Consider the following 17964-nt stretch of genomic DNA (forward strand, 5'->3'; position numbering starts at 1 on the left):
AAGCGAGAAGTTACGATTGATCATTGAATCTAGTCTTACTCTCAATACATCTAGTAATTGTAGTGTTATTTATTCATTTTTTTTTGTATTTTTTCTTTGCTCATGATGCAACACTGATGATTATACAATTTGAAACACAGAGCTTCAAATTGAAGCCTAAACTGAAACTCGTTAAATCTTTCACTAAATTGAAGTAACTTTAACTTTGCCTCCTCACCCCTTTTTTCTTCAAAGTTTGCATTTACATCTAAGGGAGAGTTCTAGATCAAATGAGACATAAGTTTCACTTTAAAATTTTTTACCGGTTTTGCACCTAATAAAATAATTATAATTTTGTACTGGGTTAATTACATGCACATGATTAAGAGTTCATGTTTTATTTCTTTTCATTTATTGTTTCATCTCCTATACTCACAACGTATATTTATGAACAACGCCTTCAATATTACAGATTTGCACCGTTATCCAATAGGTCTTGCATATTTCGAGTATTGAATAGAGTGACGTAGACATTAAGAAATCATTACTTTCCTTAAAGTATGTAATTTCTTTTTCATATCGTTGATTATCCACTCATCGATCTATTGTATTGAATCGTAAAAAAATCGATTTGAACGTTTAGAATGAAATAGTAATAGCTTGTCGTGTGAAATAATAGTTTTCATAGCCCGATATCAGGATCTTCTGGTTTTCAAAAAAAAAGGAAATAAATTAATCTTTGGAAACAGAATTTACAATCAATGGTATCTCTCATCGAAAGTTTAATATTACTGTAGATCCCATTAAAGAAAATTGAAATTGGTAAATTCTTTCTCCTTTGATTTAAAGAAGGTATTGCAAAATTGTAAAATTCATATTTTACTATTCAAGATCTGATCTCATTACTTCAATTTGTAGTTTAAAATTTACAACGTTATTGTGAGTAACAAGTTTTAAATGTAATAACATTTACAATATTTAATAGTTTTAGCTCAACTGAGCAATAAAAAGTTCGAGTCGTTGAAAAAACACATGCCATTAGTAGTTCTTGTTCTCATTATACAACAATTATGTTTGTTAATTTGGTTAATTTTATTCTTTCGAATATTTATTGTTGTTTTAAGTTTAATTATATGCAGGTCCAATAATTTCATGAATCACTTGTTTCCACTTGTTACGAAATGTTTTCAAAACCGCACGTATTATACGAAAATTAGAACGTATAGTAAACACTTTAGTCATTTAGTTTTGGGTTGGCATACCTCTTTAAATTTCAACCTTTACTTATTTTTATGAAAGAAGCTTTAATTATTTTATTCACTGAATAAATGTAAACTATGTAAACTCAAACTTGAATTAATTCGTGTACCATTTTTCCCATCATTAGCAATACTTTATAATTTACTTATTATATGACTTGAAGAAGTGCTGGTACTGTTATTATTTTTGATTTGTTTTGAATGAAATTTGGTTCTAAATTTTTATTATTATCATGGCATTGCCGGTTAAAAGCTTTTTTAGAGAATGTACTACGAATAATTGAGACATGATTATTCAACCATGTATACAATGATCATGAGATATAATTTTATTTTACTTTATTATAATTTATTCTAATTTCAATTAATTTTAACCTTTTGTAATCGAAGTTGATATTTTGATGGATGGTTTAAGCTTTATCAACCCCCTCAACGATCAGAAATACAACTTTTGAATCATACGTTGTTACAGATCCAATAGTATCAGCGGCTTTTCCAATTAATTCAAGAAATGTTTTCTTCACTTTTGAATCATACGTTGTTACAGATCCAATAGTATCAGCGGCTTTTCCAATTAATTCAACAAATGTTTTCTTCAATTCATTAGCACCGTTTGGATTAAGCAGTCCAGTAACTCGATTTAATTTCAAATGATGTAATTCTTTACAATTATCGATTTGTAAGCAAGTCAAATCTTCTATCGGATTAGAAGATAAATTTAAACTTATCAAAGTTGATGGAAATTTTTGTTGGACCAACATTGAATAAGTGATTCCATTGTTAACCAACCATAACTTTTCTAATTGATTTAGCAAGCTGAAATCACCTTTTATCTCAATTAGTTTTAAATCTTCTATCCGTATATCTCTCAAAGAAAGTGGAAACTTGTGTAAATCCAAAATCTGAATTCCCAATCCAGATAATTGCAAAACTTGTAAACTTGTACAACCTATAATACAAATCTGTGAAGGAAGGTGAAGAAAATCATTTGAGTTGTTCAAGTCTGAAATTTCCGAGGAATCGGATCTGAATTTACTCAATTTCAAATATTTGATATCAGATAGTTCAATTTTCAATGTTTCAGATACTTTACTTATTTTTCTCTTTTTAAAAAATTTGCTAGTTTCATCAAGAACATCAAATTCACCACTGAGAAACTGACATGGGTCAATGATTCGTTTTTCCGTGGAAGGTAGAACCAAAAAATTGTTCATGATCTCCAACTGATATAAATTCACCATGCCTTTCAAATCTATTTGAAAAATATTGGATACTTGATTGAATGTAAAACAACATTCTCTTACCTTAGGAAATCTTAAGTCCCCTCCAACATCTGTAACTTCACAATCAATAATTGTGAGTTTCCTCATAAATATCGGTAAAGAAAGAAGGAACTCGTTTAATTTGAATTTGATGCCAATTAGTTCCAAATTATTGAGTGCCGCTAAGTTTGGATTGTATCCAAGCTCTAAACAATTGGCATCCGTACGTATGTTTAATACTTTTGGGTTTGACGGAAGTTTAAAGTTGGACCCAATTTGTAAATACTTCCCGTCACCTGAGAAGTCTGATATTTCAAAATGATTGTTTATCCCTTCTTTTACATCTCTGTATAATTCAGCAATATCAGATTGATTAAATTCAGGACGTAATATCAACTTTTCCAATGATTCAGGGAAAGTGCACTTGAAAATATCAAATAAATAATCAAATTCATAGATTTCAAGGGACCTCAAGTTATCATAATCTTTTATGCTTCCCCAATTTTTGAAATGAGATTTAAAAAGTCTGATGGATCGAATTGTTTTAGTCAATTGAAGATCATCCAAGGATTTTATACCACTTAAGTACCAACAATCGAAATATTCAAGACATTGTAATTCTTTCAAATTGATCTTATCCATGATCCTATTATCTTTCAAAACTATAACTATACTCAATTTTTTCAAAGATGTAGGAAAATTATATGCAAAATCATCGCCATATACTGTTGTCATAAACTCTATTTTGCTACTTTGAATGATTTCCAAATAAGACTTAATTTCGTTTATATCAAACTCCGTAAATGAATCAGGTTCTGACAAAAAGGGATCAAATTCTGACAAATGAACACCAACGACATTGACTTTTTTAAATATCAGATTCAAATCAACATACATTCCGTCTTGAAGGAAAATTTCAAATTCTGCTTGACCATAATGTTTCATAATTTCAACTTCAGAATTCAATGTTTCTTGCGACTCAGTAATAGATTTTTTTAACCCCAATAACACACTTAATTTATCTGCATCTAGAATTATTCTTGAAGGTTTGAAATTGTATGCATTATATAGTTTATGTAAGCTTTCAACTGATCCATCAGAAGTATTTGAATTTCCAAGTTTGTACTCTGAAAATCTTGCTCGTAAAGCATATTTTTTTAAAGTTGGTATCAAGAGTATTAACTCCTCAAGTTTTGATTCATCATTTATATACTTGATTATTAGATTCAATAATTCTGCTGGTAGTTTAAGAAATATTTCCATTTTCTATCTTTTGACATGAACTTTGTGATGTTTGTTTTGTGGCTGATGGATGAAACGGTGGGTTCGTTTTGATATTGGTTGCCACTATTTTTCTCTTCACCCTGAAAAATATTGAAAATTAAATTTTTAGACGTGTCGTATTGATTTGCTACCATATGGTGTTTCAGGATACTTTCGTCTAATTCTTATACTAGTATAAGATTACTATACTAGTGCTCTATCCAGAACATCATATTAACTTGTGTCACCAGATGCTTATATGACCTTTATAATATTCGATATATAAGTGTCTATCTCAATATATAAGTGTCTATCTTTATAGTGTTATGTAATCAAATTAATAAATGAAGAATATAGAAAAAAAAAAATTGGGAACAACAGAAGCATTAAAGGAACCGTTATCGCAAACGATAGCAAACTTATCAATGGTGATAATCTGAATATAAGGCAAACCAGACTTAGTAACTTCTTCTTCATTTATTAAAACTAAATTTGTGAAAACGGTTTTTTGTTAATGAAATGTAGAATGTGTGAATTGCTCTTTAGTCTCTTATCCAATAACACTTTGAAAAGTTCTGATTAAAGTAGGCTAAGTTTGAGGACAGTCTTAACTTACTTTGGTTTTTCTGACCTTGAATTTCTTAATACATTGGTCCTTGATATAGTGACTTTTAAAATATAAAAACATTTAATTGAATTTATATTATTCACTTATGATATTTTGTTTCGATATTCAACTCCAAAATTTTTCCAAATCCGACCTCAAATCAGGTATTGCTTCCCGTTGAACTTAAGCATATCAATAAGCAGAGGAAAAGAAACCAGCCAGGGATTGCCTCAGTAGCTTTGGCATTTGTTAGAACCACAAAATAGAAGGTTACAATCTAAAATTCTCTCATATGTAATTCAAATCTTAAAAGACTACGAAATGATAAGAATTCACCGGTACCTAGTATTTTTCAAATTCCTGATCAAATTAGTGCAAATTCTTCAGAAAATAATAAAAGAAAGAGGTTTTTTGGATGTTATGATGAAAACTAAAATTAAAGATACCAAATTATATAAATTATTAGTTGAAAATCTTTCCTCCTTAAATTGAGTATATTCCTCTACTGTTAATCAAGCTGGACTACTAATTTAATAAAAAATTGATTTGAAAAAAAAACAGAAAATAATAGACTTAATAATATTTCATTGTAAATATATATTCAAAAAAACTACACACTAAGAACTATACACTTTGAATTATATTAATTTTTTAAAATACTTGTAAAAGATTTAATTAGTATAAATAACAAGCTAAGTTAATCAAATAAATAAAAAGCAAATCCAATTTTTATTTCCTCTTATCCTCATTTTTTATGTTTGGTCAAAAATTAAGCTACTCGATGATAAATTATTCTTTTTCATCCATTTTAATAAATACACCATCCATATGACTCATAGTTAAATGAATTAATTTTCTACAAGGATCTGGTGAAGAATCACCACTTATTAAATTTGGAAACATTTGAGTTAATCTAACAATAACATAACTTGCTTCAGTTAAAGCAAATTGTTGACCTAAACAAATTCTGGGACCACCATTAAAAGGTAAATAAGCCCAACCTAATTTACCTAAATTTTCCCATCTTTCTGGTTTAAATTCTTCTGCATCTTTTCCATAATAATTTTCCATTCTTTGTAAAACATAAGGAGAATATGCTACTGTTGTTCCTTTTCCAACAAATACTGGTGATTGACCATTTTTACCACCACCAACTGGTAATGTAGTATCTTTAGTTGCAACTCTAAAATTTATGGGAACTGAAGGATATAATCTTAAAGTTTCATTAAGCACCCATTTTAAATAATTACATTTTTTTAAAGTTTCAAAAGTAATTGATTCTAAATTTATATTATCTCCATATCCAAAATTTGAATAAATTTCTTCTTTTAATTTTGACCAAATTTCAGGATGTCTTGATAATTCAAAAAAGCAAAAACTTAATAATCCTGCAGTTGTATCTCTACCAGCAACTAAAATATTTAATAATTGATCTTGTAAAACAATGGGGTTTCTTGTATGTTTAACTAATTCATATAAAAATGTATAACCTTCTTGTTTTTCTAATTGTTCAGGTGTTAAACTCAAAGCTTTATTAACAAAAGTTTTTGCAAAATTATGAACAATTTTAGTATTTTTCCAAAATGATGGAGGATTATATAAAAAATAAAGCACTTGTAAATAAGTTCTAACAGCTAATGATTTTTGAGCTTCATTAAAAGCTTCAGCAAAACCAGCAACTTGATCATCACATTTTAATCCAATAGAATCATCATATAATGAATGAACACTTTCTCCAAATAAAAATTCAGTACTTGTATCAACAGTTAATCTAAAAAATAATTCTTGAATATCAAAAACCTTACCTTTATTTTTTAAAATATGTTTTTTTAAAATTTGTAAATGAGGTTCAATAATTTGAACATGAGCTATTTGTTCTCTTGCAAATTGAGGTCTTAACATTGCTCTTGAATCTTTCCATCCATTACCATCTAATGTAAAGATTCCATCACCTAATAAAGGAGCAAAATGTGCATGTCTTGTACCTAAACTAAAATCATTAAATTGTGTTGCTAATAAAGCTTTTAAATTTTCTGGTTCAATTGTAACAACAACTCTAACTCCAAATAAATAAGCACTAAAAGTTGGAATATTACCATATTTTTTATATAATTTTAATGGAAAATCAATTAATTCTCCGGTTTTTTTATAATATTGTAAATCATAACCTAATTTTATACCTAAAAACCCACCATCTGGATATATTGGTGGTTCTTCACATCCATGTTTTTTTCTAAATATAACTCTTTTAATGTATAAAATTATAAAATATAATGATATTGAAATGAAAATTAATCCATACCATGTTATAAATTGATTTTTTAAGAATGAGATAGTTGATTGGATGGTTGATTGTAGATTAAACTCAGACATGTTTGTTGTTACTACTTGTTTGTTGGTTGTTATGGAATGTGTTTACTTTAAATAATTGGTTGTAAAAATTATTATTAATATTTTGAAATATGGGGTAAGGAGAAAAGAAAAATAAAGTATAAAATAATTTATTATTATGTTTTAAATAAGTTTTGAAGTATGTATATGAACTATGACTTGTGATGGCAGTATCTTATGATTGATTGATTGGTTGATTGATGAACTGGTAATTTGAATTGTATATGAATTGAATATAAGAAAATTGAAAATAAAATATGAAAGAAGGAAGTTGTATATTTATAAATGTTACTTAGTGAAATTTGTGTCTATATATAAATATTGAATAATTATCACAGTACAAAAATTTAATATATTGGATTTGCACTACTGTAATTCTACTGATGTTTCGATAGTAACAGTAGTACTAGAGGAGTAGTAGTAGTGGTATTACTAGGTCGGAGTATTTCTTCGTGTAAGTGTAAAACTTTATTTGTTCTCTATTGTTTTCTTTAAAAATGTCTAAAAATGGTTTGTAGTTTTGTTTTTCTATTTTTGTATAATAAAAAATGAAAATACCCCTCAGAAATTATACAGTGTACAATTTGTAATCTTAAAACAATATTAAAACGTCTGATACATCTACTTAATAACAAAATGGGTATCAATTGATATGTTGCTCTTAATCTTACTCAATTGAGCTAATGTAGTACTTTCTTTACTTAGTCAATTTGATAAATTGCAAGAAGAGAAATTGATGATAGGACTACAAAATATATTATTGTATTTAGCAATAGTGGATTTAGTTTTGATCTCTTTTTTAGTTCAATTTAGTCAACACTAAATTTTATTCGTTTATTTTTCATTGCACTAACATAGTTAAGTTATGATAATTTTATCACATGTGATTCTCAGTTCCTTTACTATATAATAATTTCATGATAGTATGGTAGCATTTAACTTTTTCCCCATATTTTTCAGTAAGAAGAAATACTACTTGATAGTTTTGTGTAACGTAAAGAAAAAACTCCGTAAGATTTCAAAAATCGGAGTTTTGCTTTTGTGTATGTTTCTTTTGATAATATACAGGTACACAATTATTTTTATACACAACTAAATAATTTCACATGAAATTTATAGTTGTTACAATTATCAATTCTAGTACCAATATAATTTCGTATTTATCAAGACAGATCAAACAGAGAACAATAGACCTACATAGCAAACTTATTTTAGATCAAGAATGTGTTGAATTAAGGCTAATTGTATGTGAAACTTAATTGTGATTTTGATTATTGATAACATTCTCTCATCAATTGTTTTCACATTCATTTCATTCTTTGGAATGATATCTCAACAAATTTCATAGTTGATTGATAGGAGATTTGTAGCTTTTCTATTGTTTAAAATATACTGTTAATTTTTCAATACAATTGATTTACAATTTTAAGGAGAAAAAAACCGTTAATCATCCTTTCCTTAATCACACCATAATAATTGATCCCTTCCGTTTATTTTCTTTTAATATTTCTGAATTTTTTATTGACAGGTTTAAAATCAACTGTCAATTTTTCTTTTTTATTACTCATGCATCAACAACGAAATACTTTATACTGATTTACCTGAAAGATTATTCAATTCTACTTCAATTCCACTTATCTTCATATTTAGTTCATAGAAACCTATGAGAATTTATCACTTGGACCATTAATTAGTCCTTTCCAAAGCCTAATTTATGTGCAGAATCGTAGTTCAGATGGGATTGGAGTGGCATTAATGAGTGATGTCAGTCTGTCGGGTCGACAAGGTTTAATTTTGCAATACGAAATGTTCAATTCCTTGAGCTTAACCTTTTATCAGCACTTTGAGAAATTTTCATTCAATTATAGTCTTCTATCACATTTTCAAATCAAATAATTTGGAGTATTATAGATCTTGGACTATTTTTGCATCTTTCCCATTTCGATTCAATTTCATGCTAGTCAAATTTTTAAAGAATGTTGGAATATTGTTTACTTTTCGTCGATTTCTCTTTTGGAAGATTTAGGGATATGGACTTGAGACTTAAATTGAGCTTGCAATTAGTTGTTTGCTGAGTAGCGAATCAAACGAAGGCAATTACCTCCAACTGAACTGAAATGAGTTATTTAGAGTTATCTGATGGTTTTAAAAAAATCAAAACCTTCTAACTTTCATTTTCAACTTCAATACCTTTTAATATCTTATTTTTATAAAAAATTGATAATTCTTGACTTTGTTTATAAATTAATTTTAAAATAATTTGTTGAATTAATTTATTTAATTGATTATTTTTACTAAATTCAATAATACTTTGTTTCAAATTTCTTAAAATTTCTTCATTTTCTAATTTTTCAACATCCGTCACCACTTCATTCCCATCATTTATTTTTTCTTCTAGCTTAGTTAAAATTGTTATAGGATCATAAAATTTATAAGTTGATTCATTTGATTTTTCAATCAAGATTTTTAAAAAATTAAATCTTGTTATTGACTGTGTTATAAATTTTTTCCAAACTTCTTTATCATTTAATTTTAAAACATATTCAAAAGCCATTTCTGGATTATTTAATTTTGTTATAACTAAATTTAAAGCTTTTTGATTTTCTCCAATTAATCCTAATAAATAAATTAATTCTTTATAATATTCATTGTTTTCACATAATTTTATAGTGTCTTCTATATTATAATTATTATTTGATATAAGGAAATCGTAAAGTAAATCTTTATTGAATTCACAATATAATTGAATAATTTCATTTTGAAAATTGTAGATTAAGTAGTTATCAATTGATTTTAGCTTGTTTAAATAAAAATAATTTATAATTTGTAAATTTGAATTTTTAAAAATTTCAATAATTTGTTGGGGAAGGATTTCTAATCTTAAATCAATAAATATGGTGATGACGGGATCTAAAATATCATATAATTTATCTACTGATAAAGTATTAATTTCATTATTTTTAAATTTTAATTTTATAAACTCTGGCAATTCTGTAATAAAATTTTGTAAAATATGATTATTAAAACAATATTCAATAATTGAATCATTTTTAAGATTATATAAATGTTTTACTGCTTTTATTGGTTGAATTGATTTGTTATATATTATAATTAATGAATTTTCAATATTTTCATCTAAATTTTGAAGATCTTGTTTTTTAATTAATTTTAATTCAATTTTTACAAAATCATAAATTTCTATATCCCATTCACTTATCAAATTTCTCAAAATTGCTGTATCTTTAACAATCCAATATAATAATATGTTATTATATATTTCTTTTGATAATTCATCGGTTTGTGGTAAAACGTTTGTTAATTCTTTAACATGATTACTATTTATAAATATATTTGACCAAGTTTGCCATTGACTGATTATTTCTTCACTTTTTGTAATATCTTCTTCACTCTTTTCAATATCTTCCTCAATATTTACAGGTAATAATATCTTCAAAAATTCACTTGCTTTTTCCCATTCATTATCTTTCATTAATGAATCAACATATTGTATTCCATAACTTAACCTCTTATTAAAATCAACTAAATGTTCACTTATTTCAAAAGCCCGTAAATAATCTTCTTTTTCTAAATACCAATTTAATCTATCATTAATTTGAAATTCTTGAGCTAATACACCATCTTTTGCACTTATAATAAAATATTTTGGAATATTTTCAATATGAAAACCTAAATAAAAATCATTTAATCCTAAATTATCAACATTTTTTAAACCTAATTCTTCTTCAAATTCAATTTCTCCATTCATTGAATTTATTAATTTTAAATCTGGATTATTAAAAATTTTTTTATTAGTTGGTGGATTATAAGTTAATACCATCCATAAATCATCTTTAAAACTTGCTATACCACATATTAAATCATTTAATTTGAAAATTTGTTCGATTTCAATTTTTTTTTCTTGAATATTTCGGAAAGATATTGATGCAGTTGATGGTAAAATTTTACTCATACCTGAAGAAATTGGTGATTGATGATCTTGTTGTTTATCTTCTGAAGTTTTTAATGAAATTCTTAATGACCAAATATAATTACTCCATGCTATAATTAATCTATCTGGATCAGGTTGTGTATATCTTGGCCAATATAAATCATTTCTTGCACTATCTTTTGGTTTCTCCAAAATTTTTATAATTGATCTATTAGCTAAATGGAAAACATTTATACCTTTATCATTCATCCATATTATTAGATCATCAATTATAGTTAATCCAACAATTGGACCATTATTTTGATCTATAATATAATCCGTTTTTTTGCCTAACCAATTTTTACTTGAATATATGATTTTACCACTCATTCCACCAGTTATAAAACTTCTCTTGTTTGAAAAATTTGAATCTAATACAATACAATGTATGGGTCTTTGAAAATCATAAGCAATTATATCTTTTTCATCTAAAATCGATCCAATAACAACAGTACCATCAATTGAACCAGATGCAAAAAATTGACCATCTATAAAAGTACTTAATACAGAAGCTCTATGAGCTTTAAATGTTCTAACGGGTTCAAAATTTGATTTACATAAATGAATTATTCCTGAATGAGTTGCAAATATAAAAAATTTATCTTGAAAAAAACATGATGAAACTGGATCCTTTGTGAAAAAATTTGGTGGAAGTTGAGTTATTCTTGAATATTTAAGTTTTGGTGGTTCATCTTCCTCAGCTTCTGATTCTGTTATTGACTCTTGTGTGTTATCTTGTGTGTTGTTATTGCTGTTGTCATTGTTATCGTTGTTGTCATGTGTTAAATCATGGCTGCCGTTTTTGTCGTTGCTGTCGTTACAATTGGTTTCTACAATCTCATTAGTATGTCCTCCATTTGTATCTAACTTCTCTTCTTTATGAATTGATTCTTCATCACTCATTATATCGTTATCATTGTTTAAAGCTTATGATAGTGATAAACGAATTTCAATTATAAATGCGGCTTTCACATATTCAGAAATATTCTCGTGATGTAAAATTAATCTTCACTGCAATCTAACAACAAAACCAACAACTTTTAAATGTTAGTAGCAAGTAAAGGAGTATTAGTTAGATGTGATCCATCAATAAAAGCATTAATAATTCAAATAGATTCCGTAACTCCAGGTATAGTATTAGAAGAATTAGATGATACTCATTTATTAATTCAACAAGATAAAGTTGAAATTGTTAAAAATGAATTAAATAAATTATTATCTAAAAATATTTATATACCTTTTGAAGATGAATAATTGAGAATAGAGGATGGAGTGTTAAGAGAGAAAGAATCACGTATGAGGAGATTATCATTTAGAAATGGCATGTTCCTTTCGAAGACGAATTAAAAATTACGTTTAAAGAGCAATAAATTACGTTTGGGAAGACTTTAACACTTTTTATGTCATATTCATTGGAAGAAGGAACAATGAATGATTATGTATTTGAATCTATATCAGTTGGATCAATTGATAAATTTGTATCAATATTTAAATGTAATGAATTTTTAGAATCTTCAATATCATTTTCATCTAAATTTAAATCAAAAGTATTTAAAATATTTTCATTAAATGTTATTTCAGATTGTTCATTTTTTAATTCTTCTTCTTCATATAAATGATTTATTATATCATTTACAAATCCAGAGAGTGCATCAATTTCTAATAAGTCTTCAAATTGTGGTGATTGTTCGGTGGTTATTGAATTAAAAAATTCTTCATAAGTTATTAAAATTAATTGTGATAAATTATTCATTAAAAATTTTGTAATAATTTGATCATTTATAATATTTATAATTTGTTTATAATAATTGGGGATCTTGATAATTAAATTATCTTTAAATTTATTTAAATTATCATTATTTAATTTTTCACCTAAAATAGGTTTACAAATTTCATTTGAACAAATTGTTAAAAATTCTGTAACTGAATTATTTAATTCCATTTCAATTTCCATATTTGCATCAATCATATTATTTATAACTTTTGGTATTGATTGTTTTACAACTTCAATAATACCATTTGAATTTTGAAATTTTATAAAATTCCAAATATTTATAAATCCACTTTTAAAATCAATTGTAAAATCATTTCTTATAAATTGAATATCAAAATTTTTAATTTGATCTCTTAATATTATAAGATTTTTAAGATATAAAATTTTACCTTCTATTATACCTAATTGATTTATTGCTAATTTAAGATATTCTCCTCTTAACATTTCAATACTTGCGTGAACTATATAATGAGCAATATCATCAAATACATACCCATTAACTAATTCATAAATATTTGATAATATAGTTAATGCTTTAGCTAATGGTAAATAAATTTCTGGAAATAAATTATCTTCATAATCCACATCCAAAGAATGTTTATTATTTGTTTGCTTTTTAAATCCAATTTTTAAATCAATTGTTTTTGGTTTATATTTAATTAATTGATTATCGATGTAATTTTGAATTTTAAAAATTAATCTATTTTGACAATCATCTAATATTGGTTGAAATAAATATCCATATTTTATTGATTCATCATTTGAAAAATAATTTTGATTACTTAGGGAACCTTCATTATCTTCAAATTCATAATATTTTTGTAATAATGTTGTAAATTGACATAATGAACTTATATTTGATTCTTTTAATATTAAAAGTCTTATATCATCATATAATGGTTCTAATACTCCTTTTAAGAAATTATAAAATGTATCACTTAACAAATCATTTATTTCATCATTATTATTTGGTTGAAAAAATGATTTAAATAATGAAAATTCTTTTTCAATTAAATTTTTATAATAAGATATTTGATCTTGACATGATTGAACAAGTGAATTATCAGAATGCTCTTTTGATGAATACTTATTAATATATTGATTTAATAATTTTTTTCTAATATTTAAATAATTTGATAAAACATCATTAAATAATCCAAAATATTCATCCTTATTACTACGTGATTTTAATTCATACATTAATTCATGAAATTGATCACCATTATATTTTAAATAATTATTAAATTCATTATAAATTAATAAATCTAATTCTAATGACTTTGATTTTTTATAAATTGAATCATTAATCCCTCGTAGTTCATTATTTAGGAAATTTCTAATTAATGTTAATGATCTTATCATACATTGTTGAAATCTACTTTTATATAATTCACAATCTTTATAATTTGGATGTTTGTCAACAAACTCTAAACTTTCATCTAAACTTTTTAGGATATCATTTTTAAAAAATGTTCTTTTTTGATTTAGCAAGTGTGAACCAGATTTTAATAAATTTTTTGTAATTAAATCTAAATTTTCAAAATGTTTTAAATTTGAATAAATTTCATCATATTTTTGTTGATAATTATCTTGCTTTTTTAGTAATTCATTTGCTGATTTATCAAAATCTAATGTTTCATTGGTTATCTTTTTATATCTATTAAATAATTCATTCATATCAATAATTAAGTTATCAGTTTGATTTATAAAATTTTGTAATTGATTTTGATTTATATGTAAATTATCTTGAAAATTTATAACATTTTGTAAATGTTTATTATTGATTGTATGAATATCTTGTGGTTTTAAAACTAAATCGTAATTAAAAGAATTGATATAATTTGTCCATAGTCGATCTTTTTCTTCTTCATTAAATGGTGTTGTAAGATCTATTGGTGGTTTGATTGATGGTTTATAAGATGATAAAGATCTTGATCTTGATTTTTTAAAAGTAGTTGGTGAATGTTTGAAGTTTGTAGTTGATTCAGATATTATAGGTACATCATTAGCAATTTGCAGTACAGTTGATTTTGATCTAACCCTAGGCATTTGTGGTTGTAAAAAAAAGTTGGTGATAAAAAGTTCAATATTTTTTTTTTAACCAAACGCGTGTAAATCTACTTCTCTTATCAATGATTGATCCAAGAGATGAAAAGATCAATGATGAAGATTTATTAAGTGAAGATTCATCAGATGAATTGAAGGACTTACAAAAGGAATTTGAATTAAGATATAAAGCTATTAAATTGAAAGAAGCTGAAAAGAAGAAACAAAAAGCAGTAAATTTGCAACCAGAAGTTCCAAAATCACCAACTAAACCAAAACCAAGGGAAAATGGGGAAACGCGGAGAACAATCCAAGAAGATACTCAGATTATAAAATCAACAAAACCACCACCATCATCACAATTCTTATCACAATTACATGAAGCTAACCTAAACAAAACAGTTGAAAAATATTCAAGTATTGATTATAATAAAAGAAAATTTGAATTTGATTTTACTAATTTAAATTCAAATCCAGAAGATGTAAATGAAGTTTGTTCATTATCAAATTATCAATTAAGAAAAAGATACTTTCCAGAACATGAAATTACAAATCTACTAAAGGAAATTCCAGAATTAAAAATATTAAAAATTGAAAAATTATTAGCCAAAACAAACAAAACAAACAATTATACTGAACCAATTTATACAAATTGGTGTTTAATTGGATTTATAAAAACCAAAACTCAAGTATTATATACAAAAAATGATAAAAAATATATGAAATTTAAAATAGGTAGTTTTAACAATGACATTGAATTTGTTTTATTTGATGAAGCATTTGAAAAAAATTGGAAATTACAAGAAAGTGATTTGGTATTGTTATTAAATCCTATAATTAATAAATATGAAATTAAAATTAATGAAAATGAATCTAAGACGGGTTTCAATTTAAAATTAGACAGTACAAATATAAATAGTATATTAGAAATTGGTTCAATCAAAGATTTTGGCAAATGTCAATTTATAAAAAAGTCAGATAATCAAAGATGTTCAAATGTTGTAGATATAACAAAATCAAAATTATGTGAAATTCATTTAGATATGAAATTTAGATCAAGTTCAAGAATGGAATTAAATAGTATTAGTATGAGATCACCAACAAAAACCAAAATGTATAAAAATAATAAAAATAATCAGATATATTTAAAAGAATTTAATGAAAATTCAACATATTCAAGTTCAGGATATGGTAAAATTGATTCAAAAAAATTTCAAGATCCCAAAATATTACAAACTCAATTAAAAAAGAGAAAATTAATAAATGAAAGAGCTAATTTAAATTTAGAAACAAAATTATCAAAATTATCACCAAATAATTCATTATTAGATAAATTAAATATTCAAAACCACTCGAAAGCTCAAGTAAAATCAACTTTTTCATCATCAATGATTTCCAAAATAGGATTTGATCCAACAAATAAAAATCAAAAATCAATTTCAAATAATTTAGAAAATATAAAAGAGCTTTATCAATTAAGTTCTTCAACAAAAGAATCAAAATCTTTAAAACCTTCAATTGAAGATAAACAGATAAAGATTGCAAAATGGAAACAAAATTTGAAAAAATTTAATGAAACCAAACAGAATTCGCTTTAATAAGAGACCTGTAGGAGGTATCTAGTTTCAGAATTGACAATTGAATTCTCCACTCGAGTTTTGATCTCTTGCACTGTAGTCTTTATTTATTAAATTGTACATAATTTTGCTATTGAAATTTTTATTATACGCACGCCTATTAAAAATAATATTTCAACAAAACTCTCAACTCAAACAAATTGACATTGAAAACAGAATTGAATTGAAACAAGATGGCTGCTACTACAAAGAGACATATAAAGAGCCAATCAGCATATGTATGTATCAATTGAGTATATATACTTTTTTTTTGCTCCTTTTTACTAACTCTCTTAGGCTTTTGACAATACAGCAACAACAGTTGCAGCTTCTCAAATGAGAAATGCTTTAAATAATTTAGCAGATACAGTTGAAGATCAAGAAGAGAAAAGAAAATTTGAAAATGAAATGGATAATTTTTTTTCATTATTTAGAAGATATTTAACTGAAAAAGCTTCTGGTACAACTTTAGAATGGGATAAAATTAGATCCCCCAATGCTGATGAAGTTGTTGCTTATAATAAATTAGAAAATGGAGAAGATCGAGCAGCTTCAAATTTAAGTAAATTAGCAGTATTAAAATTAAATGGTGGATTAGGTACTTCAATGGGATGTGTTGGACCAAAATCTGTTATTGAAGTAAGAGATGGTAATACATTTTTAGATTTATCAGTTAGACAAATTGAGCATTTAAATAGAAAATATGATGCTGATGTTCCTTTATTATTAATGAATTCTTTTAATACTGATAATGATACTGCAAAAATTATAAAAAAATATCAAGGTCATAGAATAAGAGTTAAAACTTTTAATCAATCAAGATTTCCAAGAATTTATAAAGATTCTTATTTACCAGTACCTGAAACTTCCGAAGATTCATTAGATAGTTGGTATCCACCAGGTCATGGTGATTTATTTGAAGCATTAGTTCAATCTGGAGAATTAGATGCTTTATTAGAACAAGGTAGAGAAATTTTATTTGTTTCAAATGGTGATAATTTAGGTGCAACAGTTGATAATAAAATTTTATCTCATATGATTGAAACTGGAGCAGAATATATTATGGAATTAACTGATAAAACAAGAGCTGATGTTAAAGGTGGTACATTAATTAATTATCAAGGAGAAGTTAGATTATTAGAAATTGCACAAGTTCCCAAGGAACATGTTGAAGAATTTAAAAGTATAAAAAAATTTAAATATTTTAATACAAATAATTTATGGATAAATTTAAAAGCTATTAAAAATTTAGTTGAATCAAATTCAATTGAAGTTGAAATTATTCCAAATCAAAAAACTATTTTAAAGGGAAAATCTGAAATTAATGTTTTACAATTAGAAACTGCTGTTGGAGCTGCAATAAGACATTTTAAAGGAGCTCATGGAGTTGTTGTACCAAGATCAAGATTTTTACCTGTTAAAACTTGTTCTGATTTATTATTAGTTAAATCTGATTTATTTTATTTAGAACATGGTGCATTAAAATTAGATCCAACAAGAGATGGATTTTCAAATCCTTTAATTAAATTAGGTTCACATTTTAAAAAAGTTTCTGGTTTTCAATCAAGAATTCCTCATATGCCAAAAATTTTAGAATTAGATCATTTAACAATTACTGGTAATGTTAGTATTGGGAAAGGTGTACAATTAAAGGGAACAGTTATAATTGTTTGTAATGATGGTGATAAAATTGATATACCAAATGGTTCAATTTTAGAAAATGTTGTTGTTACAGGTAATTTAACATTATTAGAACATTAAGTAATCTCTTGTATATTA

General features: G+C 25.3%; 7 protein-coding genes across 7 annotated transcripts; 3 read left to right on the forward strand and 4 right to left on the reverse strand. All coding sequences in view use genetic code 12, as the record gives it.

Moving 5' to 3' along the window:
* Window positions 1-1648: 1648 nt before the first annotated feature.
* Window positions 1649-3763, reverse strand: KGF55_003443 (uncharacterized protein; the record flags this gene model as incomplete). The annotated part of the gene is made up of 1 exon (XM_051758237.1): window positions 1649-3763. The coding sequence occupies one exon, from the start codon at window positions 3761-3763 to the stop codon at window positions 1649-1651; it is 2115 nt and encodes a 704-aa protein (XP_051613815.1).
* A 1396-nt stretch (window positions 3764-5159) lies between these two features.
* On the reverse strand, window positions 5160-6743 carry KGF55_003444 (cytochrome P450; the record flags this gene model as incomplete). Its single annotated transcript, XM_051758238.1, has 1 exon — window positions 5160-6743. The coding sequence occupies one exon, from the start codon at window positions 6741-6743 to the stop codon at window positions 5160-5162; it is 1584 nt and encodes a 527-aa protein (XP_051613816.1).
* A 2182-nt stretch (window positions 6744-8925) lies between these two features.
* Window positions 8926-11652, reverse strand: VPS41 (Vps41p; the record flags this gene model as incomplete). Its single annotated transcript, XM_051758239.1, has 1 exon — window positions 8926-11652. The coding sequence occupies one exon, from the start codon at window positions 11650-11652 to the stop codon at window positions 8926-8928; it is 2727 nt and encodes a 908-aa protein (XP_051613817.1).
* Window positions 11653-11793: 141 nt separating this feature from the next.
* Window positions 11794-12003, forward strand: KGF55_003446 (TFIIH complex subunit; the record flags this gene model as incomplete). Its single annotated transcript, XM_051758240.1, has 1 exon — window positions 11794-12003. The coding sequence occupies one exon, from the start codon at window positions 11794-11796 to the stop codon at window positions 12001-12003; it is 210 nt and encodes a 69-aa protein (XP_051613818.1).
* Window positions 12004-12184: 181 nt separating this feature from the next.
* SEC34 (Golgi transport complex subunit) lies at window positions 12185-14572 on the reverse strand (the record flags this gene model as incomplete). The annotated part of the gene is made up of 1 exon (XM_051758242.1): window positions 12185-14572. One exon carries the CDS (start codon window positions 14570-14572, stop codon window positions 12185-12187), a length of 2388 nt encoding a protein of 795 aa, XP_051613819.1.
* An 83-nt stretch (window positions 14573-14655) lies between these two features.
* On the forward strand, window positions 14656-16167 carry KGF55_003448 (uncharacterized protein; the record flags this gene model as incomplete). The annotated part of the gene is made up of 1 exon (XM_051758243.1): window positions 14656-16167. One exon carries the CDS (start codon window positions 14656-14658, stop codon window positions 16165-16167), a length of 1512 nt encoding a protein of 503 aa, XP_051613820.1.
* A 212-nt stretch (window positions 16168-16379) lies between these two features.
* Window positions 16380-17946, forward strand: UGP1 (UTP glucose-1-phosphate uridylyltransferase; the record flags this gene model as incomplete). The annotated part of the gene is made up of 2 exons (XM_051758244.1): window positions 16380-16424; window positions 16483-17946. 2 exons carry the CDS (start codon window positions 16380-16382, stop codon window positions 17944-17946), a joined length of 1509 nt encoding a protein of 502 aa, XP_051613821.1.
* Window positions 17947-17964: the final 18 nt, after the last annotated feature.

The sequence above is a fragment of the Candida pseudojiufengensis genome (assembly GCF_024610245.1).
Source record: "Candida pseudojiufengensis strain CBS 10847 chromosome Unknown scaffold1, whole genome shotgun sequence".
NCBI classification, from domain to species: Eukaryota; Fungi; Ascomycota; class Pichiomycetes; order Serinales; family Debaryomycetaceae; genus Lodderomyces; species Lodderomyces pseudojiufengensis.